Consider the following 22,938-nt stretch of genomic DNA (forward strand, 5'->3'; position numbering starts at 1 on the left):
TGATAAAGACCGACAGGGATAAAATAAACTGCACCAGAAAGCAAACTATCAGGATGACACAATATGTGTGATGAGAGAACACAATACAAAAAGAGAAATAAACAAACAACAAAGTATAGTTCACCAGACTCCAAATTAAGATTTGAGTATAAACCGCTACTCCAATACAGGACCGGTAAGCAAGAGGCACGCAAATTCTATATTCGGCATCCAAGAATGTTCTGGGCCATACTTAAAGGGGGAAGGCATTCCCAGCACCATCAGCCTACAATTGACACTAATCAAAAAGTTAACTCCTGCAAAGCTGAACATCAGAGAACAAACCACCGTCAACGCACAAACTGAGGCTGAGCAACAGGAAGGTCTAAGACTGCTCATCAGACTCTCCAGTGTTAACAGAGTCCAAAGCCGGCATGACACTTAGCCCTACCTAAGCACTACAACTTTTACCCTATGATTTACAGCTAGGTTAATCGTTTATTCAGTAGCCTGTCATGGCAAATTTAAAGACGCCACAACTCTTTATCTGGACAACTCAAACTAAATAAATTGGTAAGCAATAATAAAGATTATAGTTGATGTTCATTTTGTTACAAAAGATGTGAGTTCACAATTCATCCTCTGTGACTTTTAATTGTGGTCATACATTAATCACCTTTTATGGGGAAAATCAATGAAAGTGACCACTGCTACATTTCAGTGGGATGATTTTTTACTTGTACAGTCAATTAAAACACAAAACTTACCCCTAAAGCTTTTGGTTTTCCTTTTTCAAACGTCTGAAGCCATGATGTGGGATTTGTAAGTTGAGGTATGATATAATTTGGATTACTTTGCATTGCCATTCCAGGCTGAGCATTCCATTGGTGTGCGGTCATTGGGGTAAAATGTTGATGCTCAACGTTTGTTGTCACATTCCATAGTGGCATTGATGAATACTGATTGGGTGCATTTTGTCCAGGAATCATGTTCGACTGGAACTGATAAGGTATTGAATTTGGAGGAGGACTATTAGGTTGAGCCACAAAGCCATTGACAGGTGTCATTGGCGACATCGTTGGCTTTTGCATCTTAAAAAGTTACTGAAAAAGAAATGAAGCAGAAAAATCACAAATATTAGTCATGAATGAAACACTACTATATACAGTAGATAAGAAAATATGGTTAAATACTGCAGAACATTTTTTAAACAGTTAGAGGAATATTTAGGATTTTTTGCATGCAGGTCATCAACACTAATATAAAAAACTATAGTCTGAAGAAATAGGAGATCGGGGAATATAAGTTAATCTGTTATTAGTTATTTGTTATTAAGAGTAGTGATAAATGAACCTGATCTGGAAAGTTCGGGTTCTTTACCGGATTCCTAGTATCCGTGCTCAGACCCTGAACACGAACTTTTAACCGAAAATCCGGTTTCCTGTTTGGGCTTTCAAGCCGAATAAAGCATGTTAAAAGGCTGCAGAAAAGTGAATCTGCAAACTTTTAGGCTGTGGGCACATCTGGAGTCATCACAGACATGCCAAGCACTGGCATGGCTGTGATTGGCTGTCTCACCAGTCTGGTTCTCTGTGCCATTTCAGGCTCCTGTTATGTGCCATATATGCCTCATGCTCTGTGTATGAAAACACTGTTCCTGTGTGCCATAGTAGCATTGTAGGAAAAACCCAACAAAAATTGAAGTGATATATAAACAAAAGTGAAAGCGGCGCTGGTGATATAGGGTATGTAGATACCTGCAGCGAATTAAAACAATCACCACCAGATTGTAAAAAGGAAACAAAATATTAAAAGATTATTCGCGCTGGTATACCCTAAATATTAGATAACAATCCAATTGCCAAGGTAAGTTTTATAAATTTTAATCGCATATGCAGTGTAGTCTGGATGTTCACATGGGTGTATTCCCACAACTCGTTCTTTCTAATCAATAGTCCAATGTCCGATTATCATACAGTCAATACCCCTGTCAGACTATCAATGTTGTTTGCCAAATAAAACGTACTACAGTCCCCTGTTAAAATATACACTCAAATAATGGTCAATACCTTAAACGGTGAAGATCAGTCATCTCCTGACTGGAAGAAGTTTTCCGGCTGTACTAAACAGCTCGTGCAGACATTTGTAGAAAGGCGTGATGCCGGAGAGCTGCCCCGGCCGGTGGCAGCTAACTTCGGGTGTTGGATTCCAGTAGGTGGCGGAGATCCTGCGTCCTGGTTCGGCGCCGCCGCGAGGTGCGAATAGTGTAAGCGGCGCATCTAGGACCTGCGTGACGTCAGTGATCAGGTGACCGCCCCACGTGACCGTGAAACTCCGTACGGATCGCTGTAAGGACCAAAACTAACCAACGCGTTTCGAAAACAACTGTTTTCTTCCTCAGGGCTGAGACCAGCCCTGAGGAAGAAAACAGTTGTTTTCGAAACAACTGTTGAGACCAGCCCTGAGGAAGAAAACAGTTGTTTTCGAAACGCGTTGGTTAGTTTTGGTCCTTACAGCGATCCGTACGGAGTTTCACGGTCACGTGGGGCGGTCACCTGATCACTGACGTCACGCAGGTCCTAGATGCGCCGCTTACACTATTCGCACCTCGCGGCGCCGCCGAACCAGGACGCAGGGTCTCCGCCACCTACTGGAATCCAACACCCGAAGTTAGCTGCCACCGGCCGGGGCAGCTCTCCGGCATCACGCCTTTCTACAAAAGTCTGCACGAGCTGTTTAGTACAGCTGGAAAACTTCTTCCAGTCAGGAGATGACTGATCTTCACCGTTTAAGGTATTGACCATTATTTGAGTGTATATTTTAACAGGGGACTGTAGTATGTGTTATTTGGCAAACAACATTGATAGTCTGACAGGGGTATTGACTGTATGATAATCGGACATTGGACTATTGATTAGAAAGAACGAGTTGTGGGAATACACCCATGTGAACATCCAGACTACACTGCATATGCGATTGAAATTTATAAAACTTACCTTGGCAATTGGATTGTTATCTAATATTTAGGGTATACCAGCGCGAATAATCTTTTAATAAAAAATTGAAGTGACATTGTAAATCTCAGGTCATCATTTTTAAAAATAAACATAATCCAAATGTCACTGAAATAGGACAATCAGAAGACCAAATCATCAATAACTTATAAAGCGAAACAACAGAAGAACAAAACGATGATGCATAGGTCAAGGTAAGTATAAAAGTAACAAAACTTTATTTAGAAAAATATACAGGACAAAACGTGAAAAAGTGGATGCAACCACAGTGCATGTAGACAATCCAAAGAAACGGGATGGTTAGACCGTGGCAAAAATATCATAAGTACTGAGTATCCCTTAATTAAAGTGCAATCATGCATATAATATCAATGGGTACGAATCATGCTGTTGGTCCCTAGTATAAATAAGTAAATCACAAGCCAGGTGTACCAGCCTACACTAAGTCAGGAGGCATGTCACATCGCCAGGGACCGTCACTGGGGGGACGCAACAGGAGGCCAGCGGTCTGGGGTGATGTGGTGACCGCTGTCCTCCTGTTGCGTCCCCACCCAGTGATGGTCCCTGGCGATCCACTTCACCGAGAATTGGGTATGTTACTTCTCTATTGTATTGATCTGCCTGTGACATGCCTCCTGACTTAGTGTAGGCCGGTACACCTGGCTTGTGATTTACTTATTTATACTAGGGGCCAACAGCATGATTCGTACCCATTGATATTATATGCATGATTGCACTTTAATTAAGGGATACTCAGTACTTATGATATTTTTGCCACGGTCTAACCATCCCGTTTCTTTGGATTGTCTACATGCACTGTGGTTGCATCCACTTTTTCACGTTTTGTTCTGTATATTTTTCTAAATAAAGTTTTGTTACTTTTATACTTACCTTGACCTATGCATCATCGTTTTGTTCTTCTGTTGTTTTGCTTCATAGCAGCATTGTGTAGACTGCACCAAAAGTCTGTTCCTGTGTGCAATACCATAGTTGTGTATCCTGGTGCTCTGTGTTATAAAAGCCTTGTGGTCTGTGCCATAAAAGCCTTGTGGTCTGTGCCATAAAAGCCTTGTGGTTTGTGCCATAAAAGCCTTGTGGTCTGGCCATAAAAGCCTTGTGGTCTGTGCCATAAAAGCCTTGTGGTCTGGCCATAACACCTGTAGCGCTATGTGAAAAAATCCTATTACTCGGTAGCATAAAAATCTTGTTCTCTGACAAAAAATCCTATTGGTCTGTTGCATAAAGATACAGTTCCCTGACAAAAAATCATAATGCTCTGTTGCATAAAAATCTAGTTTTCTAACTAAAATTGCTATTAGTTTGTTGCATAAACATCTAGTTCTCTGACAAAAAATCCTATTGTTCTGTTGCATAAAAATATTGAATACACAAAAGAGCACAATGAGGTCAAAAATACTCTGTTGTAAAAAAAATCACAGTAATTAGCAAGTGCTAGTCAAAAGATGGAAAAAAACAGGGTATTTAGTTGATACTTTTTTTGCAAAAAAATGTATACTAAGCTGTCTCCACCAATCGTCAAGGTATACCAATATAGAGCAGTCCTACCTAATGTATATAATCCCTTTCTGATGTATTTAAAAACCTGATCATCTGTTTAGTACCTTTATAAGCAGGGTCCAGAGAGGGAATTTTCATGTGGACATGCTGGATGGAACAGCTTTGATGCAAATGACCCCTAAGGAGTGGTGGACTCCCTAGTCTTGTAGAAACAAGAGAACAATTACAGAACCAGAAACAAATGGGCTACTTGCACAATGAACAAGTCTGTAGGAACCTGTTCACACACCACCAAGAAACTTGATGACACAAAAGAGCACAATGAGGTCAAAAATACTCTGTTGTAAAAAAAATCACAGTAATAAGCAAGTGCTAGTCAAAAGATGGAAAAAACAGGGTATTTAGTTGATACTTTTTTTGCAAAAAAAATGTATACTAAGCTGCTCCACCAATCATCAAGGTATACCCATATAGAGCAGTCCTACCTAATGTATATAATCCCTATCTGATGTTTCTGGTTTCTGTTTCTGGTTTCTGCATAAAAATATTGTTCTCTGAAAAAAAATCCTATTGGTCTGCTGCATAAAAATCTAGTTCTCTGACAAAAATTTCTACTGGTCTTTACATAAAAATATTGTTCTCTGGAAAAAACCATATTGGTCTATTACATAAAAATCTAGTTCTCAGAAAAAAAAATACTATTGATCTGTTGCATAAACATCTAGTTCTCTGACAAATCGTCTGCTACTGACCTCCACACCAATGGGATGAGCTCCCAAAATCTAGCTCCCTGAGATTTCTTCAGATTTCTTTATGCAATGTACTGATAACAGCAGTGGCGTAACTTGAAACTCATGGGCCCCGATGTGAAAGCTCCAACGGGGCCCCCAAATATTTTAAATCTTTAATGGCAATAGTCTTTTTCTATAGGCCAAAAGGGACTTTTAGGGCCCCCTAGGCTCCAAGGCCCAGGTGCAATTGCAACCCCTGCACCTGTTGTAGTTACACCCCCCGAATGACAGGCAACAGGTGGCTTGCAGGCCATGCCATCAGAGCCTCAAGTGAGGCGTAAATGTTCCAATCCTGAGTACCACCTGCATGATGAGGCATCTCAAATCCAAGCACAAAGTGCAGTGGAGTACATATTTTAAAAGTCATGCCAAATCTGAGTATCCTCCTGCTCTCTCTTTTGCTATGCTCTCGGCCTCTTCCTCTAGATTCAACAGGGCCACCTGCCATGTCACAAACAGGGTGTGACAGCAACACCACCACCAGCAGTGTCACTGACCATATCTCCACTGTCACATGGAAGTTTTCAGCTCTCAATCCCTGAAACCATTGAGAGAAAGAGGAAATTCCATGCTACACACCAAAGAACCATGTGCCTGAATGTCAGCATTTTTAAAATACCAGTGTTTAAAATAATGCCATTACAGATGGTGGAGACCACAGTTTAAAAAACCGATGTTGGTGGCTGTCCTGCAGTACATTGTTCCCAGCCACCACTACTTTGACAGGTGTTCCATCCTTGCCCTGCAGACACATGTCTCTGACGAGATAATGTGTGCACTGCACAATGCTATCACAAGCAAAGTCCATGTTACAACAGACATGTGAACAGGTTAGCATAGGAAGGGACATTACATCTTACTAATGAACTGCCCCCAGGGTCAATGTAGAGGCTGCTGGGACAGAGTGGAGAGGCAACAGGGAACAAACAGTAGACAGATGAGTGGTTTGTGCCCATGAACCTGAATCCCAGTCTGGTGGTTTGTGATATAGACCTAAATCTGGTATAAGATCTGGGCCTAGCCAGATTGACGCATATCCCTTGCCTGGCGCACGTGCTGAACTTGGTGGCAGATGTTCATGAAGAATTACCCAAATTTGTCTGATTTGCTTCTGAAAGTGCGTGCATTGTGTGTGTGTGCTTTCAGCGTTCTCAACCTGCTTCTACTCGTTTATCAGCACTGTAGCATCACTTCTGCCTTCCAGCTCATCGCCTCATACAACACATGAGCACAGTTTAACACAGGACATTTTTTTCTCATGTTCACAGTGACCTCAGTCAGGTCATAGGAGTTCACCATGAGATACTGAGCAGCGGAAGCACATGCTGCTCAGTGTCTCTGCTGGATGGCAGGCTGTATAGTCACATCAAGAAACAATGCAGCCTGCCATCTAAATGTGTGTGTTTTTTAATACAGTATGACTATGGGGGTTAGCAATGGAGGGCGTTTTATAGATGCCTCTCCCTTACAAACCTCTGGGCTTGATGTCACCTGACAATACAAAGGTGACATTAACCCCCCCCAACTATCACACACTTGCCAATGCACCAGGGTAAGTGGGAAGGGTGTGGCAAAGTGCCAGATTTGGCGCATCTTATGGCTGATAGCCGATGGTTTTAGTCTGGGAGGGGCCAAAATTCATGGCCCCTTTCTAGGCTTTTAATATCAGCACACAGCTGTCTGCCTAGCCTATGCTGGTTATTAAATACAGGGGGACTCCACTTCATTCTTTTTAGAGGGTCTCCCCTGCAGTTCAGGGGCCCGGCTGGAAATGCAGCCTCAGTGCCTGAGGTAACCTCAGTGATGTCACCGCTAGTCATTGAGGCTGTGCTCCCCGAAGCTCATTTATCAGTGGTTCTCTGCCTGGACAGTCACATCTTGGCACTGTCCAGGTTGAAAACTGTTTTCCCCAGACATGGATTACGGCGTGGGACAGAATGACGACAGCTGAAGGATATGGTTGTTTTCTATTTTTTATTTTATTACAGGAGACCATAGCTTCAATGGAATGGATGTTGACGTGATTCATTAAATGATTCTGTGGCATTCATTTAAGTAAAGGACTTTATTCTGGCTGTGTGTTTGTTTACAATATAACTATAGGATTAGTAATGGAGAGGCGTCTTATAGATGCCTCTCCATTACTAAAGGCCCCTTCACATTAAGCGACGCTGCAGCGATACCGACAACGATCCGGATCGCTGCAGCGTCGCTGTTTGGTCGCTGGAGAGCTGTCACACAGACCGCTCTCCAGCGACCAACGATGCCGGTAACCAGGGTAAACATCGGGTAACTAAGCGCAGGGCCGCGCTTAGTAACCCGATGTTTACCCTGGTTACCATGCTAAAAGTAAAAAAAAACAAACACTACATACTTACCTACCGCCGTCTGTCCTCCAGCGCTGCGCTCTGCTTCTCTGCTCTCCTCCTGTACTGTCTGGGAGCCGGAAAGCAGAGCGGTGACGTCACCGCTCTGCTTTCCGGCTCACAGACAGTACAGGAGGAGAGCAGAGCACAGCGCTGGAGGACAGACAGCGGTAGGTAAGTATCTAGTGTTTGTTTTTTTTTACTTTTAGCATGGTAACCAGGGTAAACATCGGGTTACTAAGCGCGGCCCTGCGCTTAGTTATCCGATGTTTACCCTGGTTACCAGTGAAGACATCGCTGGATCGGTGTCACACACGCCGATCCAGCGATGTCAGCAGGAGTCCAGCGACGAAATAAAGTTCTGGACTTTATTCAGCGACCAACGATCTCCCAGCAGGGGCCTGATCGTTGGTCGCTGTCACACATAACGATTTCATTAACGATATCGTTGCTACGTCACAAATAGCAACGATATCGTTAACGATATCGTTATGTGTGAAGGTACCTTTAGCCATGGCTTGATTTCACTGGACAATACAAAGGTGACATCAACCCCACTAGCCACTGCCACAGGGCAAGTGGGATAAGCCATGTAAAAGGAACAGAAATGGCACATCTAATAGATGCGTCTTTTGTGGGGTGGCTGCAGGCTACTATTTTTAGACTGGGGGAGCATATATCCATATCCCCCATTACCAGCCTGAGAATGCAATGTCCTAGCTGTTAGTTTTAGCTTGGCTGGTTGTTAAAAATGGAGGGGACCCCACACCAGTTTTTTAAATTATTTATCTAAATAATTAAAAAAAGAGCATGGGAACCCCTCTATTCTTGATAGCTGTCAGCGTTAGCAAGGATGGTTAAGGGTTGCAGCCTATTTTGCCTGGCTGGCTATGAAAAATACATGTACATTTTTTTTAAATTATTTATTTATAGCGCAATTGATGGGTTAATTGATGCCACTTTTCCCGGTGCCTGCCCTTAATTGTAGCTGTTTTGGCAGCCTTTTGCCCCCCCCCCCCTAAAAGGTGTTGTCTATGCATTTGGTTTTGCCTCCCATTGAAGTCAATGTGGTTCTGTATGTTCAATGAACATGTTCGGCGAACACTGGGATATTTTCCTATGTGATCCAAAATGTGAAAGGTTTGTTCATTTCTACTTGCCATTTTTCAGCACACAATTCAGATACCCATTGCATCTAGGGGTGAATTTGAATCCGTGTCTGTGGGGGTATTGTGCCCCAAGGTATGTGGCTGAAATTTGGTGTAATCTTCTGTGTAGGTATTGTTTCCCATGCTCTGTGGATTAAATATTAAGGGGCCCAACAATAAAGGTGCATAATCGCCTTATCCAGACAAATGCTAATAAGCCCTAATTCAGGCCTGGTTGCCTGCTTTAACCTATTCACTCCGAAGACAGTTTTCACCTTCCTGACCAGGCCAATTTTACAATTCTGAACACTGTCACTTTATGAGGTCACAACTCCGAACTCTGGAACACATTAATGGATCCCACTGATTCTGAGACTGTTTTCTCATGGCATACTGTACTTTATGATAGTGATAAAATGTATTTGATAGGACTTGCATTTATTCATGAAAAAATGGAAATTTGGTTAAAATTTAGAAAATTTTGCAATTTTCAAACTTTTCATTTGTATGCCCTTAAATCAGAGAGTCATATCATATCGCACAAAATAGTTAATAAATAACATTTCCCACATGTCTACTATACGATAGCCACCATTCTAAAATCTGCACCCTTCAAGGTACTCAAAACTACATTGAAGAAGTTTATTAACCCTTTAGGTGCTTCACAGGAATTTTGGGAACGTGGAAGGAAAAAATAAACATTTACTTTTCTTTCACAAAAATTTTCCTTTACACCTAATTTTTTAAACTTCCATGAGGGTAACAGGAGAAAATGGACCATACAATTTGTTGTGAAATTTCTCCTGAGCATGCTGATGCCACATATGTGAATTGAAATCTATTGTTTGGGCACATGGCAGGGCTCGGAAGGGCAGGAGCGCCATTTCACTTTTTTGAATGCAAAACTTAATGGAATAATTACCAGACACCGTGTTGCATTTGGAGAGCCCCTGATGTGCCTAAACAGTGGAAACCCCCAACAAATGACACTATTTTGGAAACTAGACCCATTTGGGACCTTGTCTAGATGTGTATTGAGCACCTTGAACCCCCAATCTATTTAAGCTTCAAATTTTGTATTTTCACAAGGGCAAAAGGAGAAAATGGACCCCAAAGTTTGTTGTTCAATTTCTCCTGAGTTCATCGATAGCTCATATATGGTCGAAAACTGCTTTTGAGCCACAGTGCAAAGCTCAGAAGGGAAGTAACACCATATTTCAGTGCAGATTTTGCTGCACTTGTGTGAGGGTGCCCCCCTATGAGGCTGTGACCCCTGTTACAGCTAAGGGAGCACTGTTTGTGCTCCCCAGAATGTGCATGGAGACGGATGAAGTCCATAGGTGTGCATGGCAGTCGCAGGTGTAGCTGTGATTGCAATGTGAGGCAGTGACTCATGTCAGAGGTAGGGGTCGCTGTCTTCTTCCCAGGTTGTGCATGCAGACGGATGAAGTCCATAGGTGTGCATGGGAGTCAATGGATTTCCGATAAGGGTTTTCCATGTGGCCACAGGTTTGTGTGTGTTAAAAGCCCTGTAGTAAGGGGTATGGGTGGGTTGTGTCAGGTGTGCGAGGTGCACATCAGTGTAAGTCTGGTGTGTGCTGCTGTGCAGAGCAGAGGCCTGCAGAGAGCTGGCTGAGTGCATGGAGGCACAGGCCAGCAGAGCCAGCATTTAGGGCAGCTGAATAGCCTGGCACCCGCAGCGTATACAGTGATCCAAGTTGTCCATGGTAACTGGTCTCGGATGTGGACAGTCATGTGCCAGAAGGTGGATGTTCTGTGCCTGAAAGAGGACTAGCATGTGTAACAATTTCAAACAGGTGGATATGGTGCCCGGCTGCTATCCGGTGGATATCCTGGACTGTATATGGCTGTGTGAGTAAAGAGACTGTGATACAGCGATGCAGGACACCCACGAGAACTAGTCAGAGGAGGGCTGGCATGTGTAATGTCTGCAACATATGAGGCTGTGTGTATGGAGACTGTAATATGGCGTGCGGTCACCAAGGGAAACTGGACAAGCGAAGTCTGACCTGTTTAGGGACCGCAAATCTAAATAACATTATATGTATTGCTATGAACTGGTGTGAACTGAACACTGTTAATATACACTGAAGTTATATTCATTTATGTGAATTGGACTTTAATGCTGTGAGGAAACACATTAAAGAGACTTTTGTGTGGGAATTTTGTGGGTCACTACCTCTTCACTGCGTATGATGCTACTACAATCTTACACCCCCCATAAGTGGCCCTATTTTACCAATTAAACCTCTCAATGAATTCATCTAGGGGTGCAGTGATTATATTGACACAGCAGGTGTGTCATAGACTTTTATACCATTGGGCAGTGAAGACATTTTTTTTACATTTTTACCACCAAAATTTCGCGCTAGCCTCAAGTTTTACTTTTCAATACTGTGAAGTAAGTAAAAAATGGCTCCAAAATTTCTCCCACAATTTCTGCTGAATGTAGAAATACCCCATATGTGGATGTACAGTACTACTTTGCCATACAGAGAGACTCGGGAGGGACGGAGTGCTATTTGCCTACTAGAGTGCAGACTTTCATAGAATAGTTTGCGGATTCCATATGAAAAGCCCCTAAGTGCTAGAAAAGCAGAAACCCCCCTCAAGTGACCACATTTTGGAAATTATAACCCTTTGGGAATTTATCTACAGATGTAGTGACGATTTTGACTCCATACGTGTTTTCCACAAACAAGCAGCAGAGCATGTTGCTAAGTGAAAATTGCAAACTGCTGTTGTAGTGACCAGTACGTTGCAGTCACCACCAGTCCATTATGCCCAGATCATGCGTCTGGAGACACACACCTACAGTCATGGCCAAAAGTTTTGAGAATGACACCAAAATTATATTTTCACATGATCTGCTGCCCTCTGGTTTTTATTAGTGTTTGTCTGATGTTTATATCACATACAGAAATATAATTGCAATCATATTATGAGTACCAATAGGTTATATTGACAGTTAGAATGAGTTAATGCAGCAAGTCAATATTTGCAGTGTTGACCCTTCTTCTTCAAGACCTCTGCAATTCTCCCTGGCATGCTATCAATCAACTTCTGGACCAAATCCTGACTGATAGCAGTCCATTCTTGCATATTCAATGCTTGCATTTTGTCAGAATTTGTTGGTTTTTGTTTGTCCACCCGTCTCTTGATGATTGACCACAAGGTCTCAATGGGATTAAGATCTGGGGAGTTTCCAGGCCATGGACCCAAAATCTCTATGTTTTGTTCCATGAGCCATTTAGTTATCACCTTTGCTTTATGGCAAGGTGTTCCATCATGCTGGAAAAGGCATTGTTGGGCGCCAAACTGCTCTTGGACGGTTGGGAGAAGTTGCTCTTGGAGGACATTCTGGTACCATTCTTTATTCATGGCTGTGTTTTTAGGCAAGACTGTGAGTGAGCCGATTCCCTTGGCTGAGAAGCAACCCCACACATGAATGGTTTCAGGATGCTTTACAGTTGGCATGAGACAAGACTGGTGGTAGCGCTCACCTCTTCTTCTCCGAATAAGCTGCTTTCCAGATGTCCCAAACAATCGAAAAGGGGATTCATCAGAGAAAATGACTTTGCCCCAGTCCTCAGCAGTCCACTCCCTGTACCTTTTGCAGAATATCAGTCGGTCCCTGATGTTTTTTCTGGAGAGAAGTGGCTACTTTGCTGCCCTCCTTGAAACCAGGCCTTGCTCAAAGAGTCTCCGCCTCACTGTGCGTGCAGAAGCACTCACACCAGCCTGCTGCCATTCCTGAGCAAGCTCGGCACTGCTAGTAGTCCGATCCCGCAGCTGAAACAGTTTTAAGATATGGTCCTGGTGCTTGCTGGTCTTTCTTGGGCGCCCTGGAGCCTTTGTGACAACAATGGAAGCTCTCTCCTTGAAGTTCTTGATGATGCGATAGATTGTTGACGGAGGTGCAATCTTTGTAGCTGTGATACTCTTCCCTGTTAGGCCATTTTTGTGCAGTGCAATGATGGCTGCACATGTTTCTTTAGAGATAACCATGGTTAACTGAAGAGAAACAATGATACCAAGCACCAGCCTCCTTTTAAAGTGTCCAGTGATGTCATTCTTACTTAATCATGACTGATTGATCGCCAGCCCTGTCCTCATCAACACCCACACCTGTGTTAATGGATCAATCACTAAAACGATGTTAGCTGCTCCTTTTAAGGCAGGACTGCAATGATGTTGAAATGTGTTTTGGGGGTTTAAGTTCATTTTCTGGGCAAATATTGACTTTGCAAGTAAGTAATTGCTGTTAAGCTGATCACTCTGACATTCAGGAGTATATGCAAATTGCCATTAGAAAAAATGAAGCAGTAGACTTTGGAAAAATTAATATTTGTCTCATTCTCAAAATTTTTGTCCATGACTGTATAAAGTAGATGGGCTCACAGAAATGGCAAATATGTGGGCACTAAATGTAGTTTAGTCACAATAATTTGCTGGATTTCTTTTGGAGAACGAGGAGCCATTTAGCTTTTCCAGAGCCCTTCTGCTACCAGTAACTTGGAAGCCCTCTATATTTTCGTTAACAAATGACAGATCTGAGTGGTGACTTGATTGTTTTGTAGACTGAGTTGAAGCTTTTATTGGGAACATTTTACATGTTGAGCACTTACTATGGGGACGTGAGGGACATGATTCAGTTGAATCCCCCGAGGGATCCATTCACTATAATGAGGCAGCAGATTTACTCTGGACCTTGTCTGGCTTCTGTTCAGCGGTGTCCTTTTCAGAATTGCATAAAACTGTGGCCAATGGCACTTTTATGCAATCTTCAAAAGAACAGGTCCTATGGCGTCCACAGTGCCTGCATCTGCCTTATTATAGGGAATCTTCCACCGTGGGTTCTGTCTGAATCTCTTATTTCAGTGATTTACATAGAAACTCGGGTGTAAGCGCTCAGCATAGAGCACAATAAATGTGCGCCAAGCCTTACTGTGATCTTTGGGAGGCAGAATAAAAAAAATCAACAGCATGTGAAGAATTGGTTTTATTTATTTTTTACACCATTCCTCATGTAGTATAAGTGATTAGGTAACTTTATTCTTCAGGTTGGTGCGATTACAGTGATACCAGATTTATATCAGGTTTTTATGTTTTGCTGCGGTCACACATTATCAGACGCTTTTTATTGCGAAAGCTAGTTATTGCATCACCATATTTTGAGCGTTTCCTATTTTACCATGATCACTATGGCGAAAGAACCCCTTTAAGTGATTTTTTTTTCCACATTTGTTTGCAGGGAAATTGTACTGGCCTCACCCACAGTTGCAGCCCCTTAGCACTTACTACGACCATTATATAGCTATTGTACAGCACAGTAGTTTGGATTCCCATTGACTTAGATGTGGTTTGGAGTTCAGGATCAAGTTTCGGTCAAATTCACGACCCAAACCGGACTTTAACCCCTTCCCGACCTGTGACACAGCGTATGCGTCATGAAAGTCGGTGCCAATCCGACCTGTGACGCATATGCTGTGTCACAGAAAGATCGCGTCCCTGCAGGCCGGGTGAAAGGGTTAACTCCAATTTCACCCGGCCTGCAGGGACAGGGGGAGTGGTAGTTTAGCCCAGGGGGGGTGGCTTCACCCCCCCGTGGCTACGATCGCTCTGATTGGCTGTTGAAAGTGAAACTGCCAATCAGAGCGATTTGTAATATTTCACCTAAAAAACTGGTGAAATATTACAATCCAGCCATGGCCGATGCTGCAATATCATCGGCCATGGCTGGAAACACTGATGTGCCCCCACCCCACCCCACCGATCGCCCCCCCAGCCCCCAGATCTGTGGTCCGCTCCCCTCCGTCCTGTGCTCTGCTCCCCCACCCTCCTGTCCTCTCCCCCCGTGCTCCAATCAAACCCCCCCGCACTCCGATCACCCCCCCGCACAGCGATCCCCCCTGTGCTCCGATTCCCCCCCCCCGTGCTCCGATCCACCCCCCTGCACAGCGATCCCCCACCCCGTGCTCCAATCCACCCCCCCTGTGTTCCGATCCACCCCCCCATGCTCCGATCCACCCCCCCGTGCTCCGACGCTCCCCCCGTGCCCTGATCTCCCCCCCCCCCTTATACTTACCTCCCGGGATCCGTCCGTCTTCTTTCCTGGGCGCCGCCATCTTCCAAAATGGCGGGCGCATGTGCAGTGCGCCCGCCGAATCTGCCGGCCGGCAGAATCGTTCCAAAGTGAGTTTTGATCACTGAGATAGGTTATATCTCAGTGATCAAAATAAAAAAAAAATAGTAAATGACCCCCCCCTTTGTCACCCCCATAGGTAGGGACAATAAAAAAATAAAGAATTTTTTTTTTTTTTACACTAAGGTTAGAATAGGGTTAGGGTTAGGGGTAGGGTTAGGGGTAGGGTTAGGGTTAGGGGTAGGGTTAGGGGTAGGGTTAGGGGTAGGGATAGGGTTAGGGGTAGGGTTAGGGGTAGGGTTAGGGTTAGGGGTAGGGTTACGGGTAGGGGTAGGGCTAGGGGTAGGGTTAGGGTTTCGGTATGTGCACACGTATTCTGTTCCTCTGCGGATTTTTCCGCTGCGGATTTCATAAATCCGCAGTGCTAAACCGCTGTGGATTTATTGCGGATTTACCGCGGTTTTTCTGCGCATTTCACTGCGGTTTTACAACTGAGATTTTCTATTGGAGCAGTTGTAAAACCGCTGCGGAATCCGCAGAAAGAAGCGACATGCTGTGGAATGTAAACCGCTGCGTTTCCGTGCAGTTTTTCCGCAGCATGTGTACAGCGATTTTTGTTTCCCATAGGTTTACATTGAACTGTAAACTCATGGGAAACTGCTGCGGATCCGCAGCGTTTTCCGCAGCGTGTGCACATACCTTTAGAATTAGGCTATGTGCACACGGTGCGGATTTTGCTGCGGATCTGCAGCGGATTGGCCGCTGCGGATTCGCAGCAGTGTTCCATCATGTTTGCAGTTCCATGTAAACATATGGAAAACCAAATCCGTGCCCATGGTGCGGAAAATACCGTGCGGAAACGCTGCGTTGTATTTTCCGCAGCATGTCAATTCTTTGTGCGGATTCCGCAGCGTTTTACACCTGTTCCTCAATAGGAATCCGCAGGTGAAATCCGCACAAAAAACACTGGAAATCCATGGTAAAACGCAGTGCCCTTTACCCACGGATTTTTCAAAAATGATGCTGAAAAATCTCACACGAATCCGCAACGTGGGCACATAGCCTTAGGGTTAGGGTTGGAATTAGGGTTGTGGTTAGGGGTGTGATTAGGGTTATGGCTACAGTTGGGATTAGGGTTAGGGGTGTGTTGGGGTTAGTGTTGGAGTTAGAATTGAGGGGTTTCCACTGTTTAGGCACATCAGGGGTCTCCAAACGCAACATGGCGCCACCATTGATTCCAGCCAATCTTGTATTCATAAAGTCAAATGGTGCTCCCTCAATTCCGAGCCCCGACGTGTGCCCAAACAGTGGTTTACCCCCACATATGGGGTACCAGCATACTCAGGACAAACTGCGCAACAATTACTGGGGTCCAATTTCTCCTGTTACCCTTGTGAAAATAAAAAAATGCTTGCTAAAACATAATTTTTGAGGAAAGAAAAATTATTTTTTATTTTCACGGCTCTGCGTTGTAAACGTCTGTGAAACACTTGGGAGTTCAAAGTGCTCACCACACATCTAGATAAGTTCCTTGCGGGGTCTAGTTTCTAAAATGGGGTCACTTGTGGGGGGTTTCTACTGTTTAGGCACACCAGGGGCTCTGCAAACGCAACGTGACGCCCGCAGACCATTCAATCAAAGTCTGCATTTCAAAAGTCACTACTTCCCTTCGGAGCCCCGACGTGTGCCCAAACAGTGGTTTACCCCCACACATGGGGTATCGGCGTACTCAGGACAAACTGGACAACAACTTTTGTGGTCCAATTTCTCCTGTAACCCTTGGGAAAATAAAAAATTCTGGGCTAAAAAATTATTTTTGAGGAAAGAAAACGTATTTATTATTTTCACGGCTCTGTGTTATAAACTTCTGTAAAGCACTTGGGGGTTGAAAGTGCTCACCACATATCTAGATAAGTTCCTTTGGGGGTCTAGATTCCAAAATGGGGTCATTTGTGGGGGGTTTCTACTGTTTAGGCACACCAGGGGCTCTGCAAACGCAACGTGACGCCCGCAGACCATTCCATCAAAGTCTGCATTTCAAAAGTCACTACTTCCCTTCGGAGCCCCGACGTGTGCCCAAACAGTGGTTTACCCCCACATATGGGGTATCAGCGTACTCAGGAGAAACTGGACAACAACTTTTGGGGTCAAATTTCTCCTGTTACCCTTGGGAAAATAAAAAATAGCGGGCTAAAAAATCATTTTTGAGAAAAGAATTTTTTTTTTTAATTTTCATGGCTCTGCGTTATAAACTTCTGTGAAGCACTTGAGGGTTCAAAGTGCTCACCACACATCTAGATTAGTTCCTTTGGGGGTCTAGTTTCCAAAATGGGGTCATTTGTGGGGGATCTCCAATGTTTAGGCACACAGGGGCTCTCCAAACGCGACATGGTGTCCGCTAATGATTGGAGCTAATTTTCCATTTAAAAAGCCAAATGGCGTGCCTTCCCTTCTGAGCCCTGCCGTGCGCCCAAACAGTGGTTTACCCCCACATATGGGGTATCTGCATACTCAGGACAAAATGGACAACAACATTTGTGGTCCAATTTCTCCTATTACCATTGGCAAAATAGGAAATTCCAGGCTAAAAAAATCATTTTTGAGAAAAGAAAAATTATTTTTTATTTTCATGGCTCTGCATTATAAACTTCTGTGAAGCACCTGGGGGTTTAAAGTGCTCAGTATGCATCTAGATTAGTTCCTTGGGGGGTCTAGTTTCCAAAATGGGGTCACTTGTGGGGGAGCTCCAATGCATAGGCACACAGGGGCTCTCCAAACGCGACATGGTGTCCGCTAACAATTGGAGCTAATTTTCCATTCAAAAAGTCAAAAGGCGTGCCTTCCCTTCCGAGCCCTGCCGTGTGCCCAAACAGTGGTTTACCCCCACATATGAGGTATCGGCGTACTCGGGAGAAATTGCTCAACAAATTTTAGGATCCATTTTATCCTATTGCCCATGTGAAAATGAAAAAATTGAGGCGAAAATAAATTTTTTGTGAAAAAAAAGTACTTTTTCATTTTTACGGATCAATTTGTGAAGCACCTGAGGGTTTAAAGTGCTCACTAGGCATCTAGATAAGTTCCTTGGGGGGTCCAGTTTCCAAAATGGGGTCACTTGTGGGGGAGCTCCAATGTTTAGGCACACAGGGTCTCTCCAAATGCGACATGGTGTCCGCTAACGATGGAGATAATTTTTCATTCAAAAAGTCAAATGGCGCTCCTTCCCTTCCGAGCCTTACCATGTGCCCAAACAGTGGTTTACCTCCACATGTCAGGTATCAATGTACTCAGGAGAAATTGCCCAACACATTTTAGGATCCATTTTATCCTGTTGTCCATGTGAAAATGAAAAAATTGAGGGTAAAATAATTTTTTTGTGAAAAAAAAGTACTTTTTCATTTTTACGGATCAATTTGTGAAGCACCTGGGGGTTTAAAGGGTTCACTATGCATGTAGATAAGTTCCTTGGGGCGTCTAGTTTCCAAAATGGGGTCACTTGTGGGGGAGCTCCAATTTTTAGGCACACGGGGGCTCTCCAAACGTGACATGGTGTCCGCTAAAGAGTGCAGCCAATTTTTCATTCAAAAAGTCAAATGGCGCTCCTTCCCTTCCAAGCCCTGCCGTGCGCCCAAACAGTGGTTTACCCCCACATATGAGGTATCAGCGTACTCAGGACAAATTGGACAACAACTTTCGTGGTTCAGTTTCTCCTTTTACCATTGGGAAAATAAAAAAATTGTTGCTGAAAAATCATTTTTGTGACTAAAAAGTTAAATGTTCATTTTTTCCTTCCATGTTGCTTCTGCTGCTGTGAAGCACCTGAAGGGTTAATAAACTTCTTGAATGTGGTTTTGTGCACCTTGAGGGGTGCAGTTTTTAGAATGGTGTCACTTTTGGGTATTTTCAGCCATATAGACCCCTCAAACTGACTTCAAATGTGAGGTGGTCCCTAAAAAAAATGGTTTTGTAAATTTCGTTGTAAAAATGAGAAATCACTGGTCAAATTTTAACCCTTATAACTTCCTAGCAAAAAAAAATTTTGTTTCCAAAATTGTGCTGATGTAAAGTAGACATGTGGGAAATGTTATTTATTAACTATTTTGTGTCACATAACTCTCTGGTTTAACAGAATAAAAATTCAAAATGTGAAAATTGCGAAATTTTCAAAATTTTCGCCAAATTTCCGTTTTTATCACAAATAAACACAGAATTTATTGACCTAAATTTACCACTAACATGAAGCCCAATATGTCACGAAAAAACAGTCTCAGAACCGCTAGGATCCATTGAAGCGTTCCTGAGTTATTACCTCATAAAGGGACACTGGTCAGAATTGCAAAAAACGGCAAGGTCTTTAAGGTCAAAATAGGCTGGGTCATGAAGGGGTTAAAAAAAAATGTCCTCCTGAACCAGCTGAACAGACATCCATGGGTTTGTTTATCTCTAATTAATAAATTATTCATCTCACCAACCTTAGCATGACTACTGCATAATGTATTATTAACCCCAGAAATGTAAAAGAATTATGTCTCCAATATTTTACCCTGCCTTGCAACAGCATTATATTTGGAAATTAAAATTTTCTTTCCCATTCTGTAATTTAGTACTTATGAAAATTTTGAATTGCTTTGTGATGCTAATAACATTCAGAAACGTTAGGGCAGAGTTAGGACGGGGCTTCTCCCGGGACTCTTATAATAACATAATACAAGTTCACAGTCTCTAAATGATATGAATATGCAGTGCAGAAAATTTTCATACTTCGCACTGCTATCTCCGAGACTTACTTTTATTTACAGAGTGAAAACACTGAAAAAGGACTGACTCCTAGTAATTACCAATTAATACAATTATTAATAAGTGCAATACACTGTACATCGTGGGAGGATTGACAAAATTAAGGGGACATCTAGCTGATATGATCTTTAGCTAGCAATACATTATAGCTATATAATGATTTATTAGGTTGTTTTATGCAACCAAGTAAAAATGTAATTACTGCATCACTTTTTTCTCAAATTCTTCATTTCCTTACCCTATAATATTCACATGGAGTACACACAGACCTTGTAAGCTTGGATAACAAGATATATTTTAGAACTCTGAAACAATATTTTGGAATACATCAAAATCGGAAACATATATACACACTAAAAGCCATACATTGAATCGATATAATACACACAGGCACTGCTTACTCACATTGAGGTGTCTTCCTCTTTTGTGTCTCCTCGGTGTGAAAGTCCCTGCTCACATTAATGGTATCTGATCTTGATCCCAGTTTTACTGCTGTACAGCATGACGTTAGTCCTTAACGACCAGGAAGAAAGAAAAATCCAACCTTTGAACAGCAATAAAAAAAATGATATCTGGAATTGTATTACAAAGAGATAAGAGACCACTAAAAATAACATTTATTCATATATAAAAGTACAACACTCAAAAAAATATTTCTAAGCATAGAGGAGGTACAATCAATTAGTTCCATACAAGGTTACACATCAATAAAGACATAAATGTATATGCACAATAGTGGGGACTATCAATTCCCTAGAGATCACCCTACCTATCTGTGGGGAATATTGTTACCCCCACTAATGGCAGGTGTAGGAGGTATACCTGGCATTGTCATTTCTATGAATTAATGAACTTATATATCCCTGACTACTGCCAAATATTTGTAAATCAATATACTTTTTTTTACATGTTTTTAAGGCCGTAAATTCATGATTCAAACTGAGGCCTTTTTTGTGTATATACAATTTTTTTTGAGCTATCTCCTTTTTGTATTGCAGGGGTTTAATAAAGCATTCAGGGATAACGTGGAGCAGGGGCACCATATTGTGACTATTAGGTTTCTTTTCCACTTACCGTGGTTTTTGCAGCCCGTTATTGAGGGCCTTTTTTGCGGGCCGTATTGCTGCAATTTTCACGGTCTGCTGCAATAACGGACGCAAAAAACTTGAGGATCGCCGTTTTTCGGGTTTCCAATACTATGGCAAAAGTTTTGGAAAAAAAATGGCGTTTTGCAAAACTGGAAGTTACGGTGCACCGCAAAAACAAGCTTCCGTTTTTTTTGTTTTTTTTTCAATGGGGGCCGTGTATGTAAGCCGTGAAAAATATTGAGCACGCTCGATATTTTTTCACGGCCATAAATACGGCCCTCACAGCCATATGGCGTATGGCGTTCCATGGAATTATTGCAGCCCGTTTTTGCGGCCCCATCTAAATCTATAGGGGCCACAAAAACGGGACGTAAAACCACAGTAAGTGCAAAAAAAGCATTAGGGTGTTAGCTAGAGATGAGCGAATATGTACAGAAAATGATCGCCAAACATAAATTCGACAAGAATATGGCACATTCAGATTCGTGATCGTAAATCCAAGCAAAATATCATAAAATCAGTAACATTTGGTAAAAGTGCGGGAAAATATTTGCATTGCCACCAAAATATTTTTTGCACTTTAGCAACGATAATGGTGGTGTATCATGAGTGTTTGGCACATGTTTGATAAGGGGAGGGGGTTTGTAGAGCTCAGAGGTACGACATTTTTTGTAGGCACAGCAGTAACTTTTTTTTTCCCAACTTTATGTGTGCACATTGCGGCTAGCCAATCAGGGAGCAGGAAACACAGACAGTGTCCTGACAAAATGGCTTGTGTCATTGGCTGCTGAAATCACATGTTGCTCTGCATATAAATAGCAGACATGTTTTAGCTCCATTTTGACACTGATACAGTGCAGAGAGGCTGCTCCTGAAGCAGCCGGCACTGTTTGCATCAAGATTTCAGCTATTTAGTTAGGTGGTTGTATATCATTCAGATAATGTAGCTAGATGGTGTCCAATGTGGCTGTAAAATTTACCTTGCATGTACTTGAGTGGATGGCAAGTGCTGCTTCAAGTGGCCTCTCCTCCTCTTCCTCCACCTCAACATCACACCTAGTGCAGTCCACAGATGTGACACCCAAATTTCCCTTGCTTCCCCCTGTGTCCCAACTATCCAAGCATTCAACTGACTGCACGGAACCACAGATGGGTGATTCTGAAGTGCTGTTCCCACATTCTATGCCATGTTCATCGGATGTGTACTCAAAAGCTTTGCAGAGACAAAATGAGGAAATCTGCACTGATGCCCAAAATTTTTTTAGGTTGGATCCGGGGCAGGAAGAAGTACGGTCCCAACAGGATCCTGACTCACGTCATCAGATGTGATCCAGGGTGATCCTGATGAGACTCAAATATCTGAGGCTCATGCAGACTGTATTGTGCTGTCAGGGAAAGAAGAGGAGGAGACTGACTCCAATGGCCAGGAATGTGATAACACTGAGGATGATGCTGAGGTGTTAGATCCCAGTTGTTGTGAACATAGAGGCACACAGCTGAGTACGTCATCTGAGGAGGAGGATGAGGAGGTTATGTTGCACCATCCATCGCAGACACGTAGTGATGCAGACACAACGAGCGATGCAGTCTCAGCCACAACTGTGGCTCTGATCAGCAGCATCCGTAGGACTGCAGCTCGCAGGGGTGGCAAGGGTTGCCTAGCCTGGGCCTTTTTTGACACTTTGCAAAAGAAAAACTGAGTAGAGGAAAAAATGCAATAAGTTGACTACTACATGTATGAACCTTCACATGCGCAATCAACATGCTTTAGTGTGAGAATACCACTGCGTAAAAATGCAGACCAGTGGATATCAACCACCATCAGCTGCCCCATCAAATCTGCTGCTTCTTCCTCTTCCTCTGTTACCATGCCAACTATTGAGACGCAGGTCTTTGGCTGTAGAACCTCGGGTTCTTTACTCGATTGAGTCACACTGACTGATAGGTCACCTTCAGCTGTAATGGAAGTGGACATGCCTGTTGTTTTTGACCAATCTTAGAGAATGATCAAACCCAAGTTTCTTAATCCACAGTAACATCTCCACCTGCACCTCTCTCATGGTCCAGCAGT

The 22,938-nt window shown here is 43.1% G+C and overlaps 1 protein-coding gene across 1 annotated transcript in view; it reads right to left on the reverse strand.

The window, feature by feature from the left end:
* LOC138667662 (membrane-spanning 4-domains subfamily A member 4A-like) overlaps positions 1-20,315 on the reverse strand; it is a 149,974-nt gene extending 129,659 nt beyond the window's left edge. Inside the window, exons 1-2 of the mRNA XM_069755788.1 lie at positions 20,185-20,315; positions 747-1,082 (exon numbers count right to left, since the gene is read on the reverse strand). Of these exons, the coding sequence (XP_069611889.1) occupies positions 747-1,070 (324 nt within the window). The 5' untranslated portion in view covers positions 1,071-1,082; positions 20,185-20,315. The remainder of the gene's footprint in view (positions 1-746; positions 1,083-20,184) is intronic.
* Between the last annotated feature and the right edge of the window lie 2,623 nt (positions 20,316-22,938).

Source organism: Ranitomeya imitator, chromosome 2 (assembly GCF_032444005.1).
Source record: "Ranitomeya imitator isolate aRanImi1 chromosome 2, aRanImi1.pri, whole genome shotgun sequence".
Lineage (NCBI taxonomy): Eukaryota > Metazoa > Chordata > Amphibia > Anura > Dendrobatidae > Ranitomeya > Ranitomeya imitator.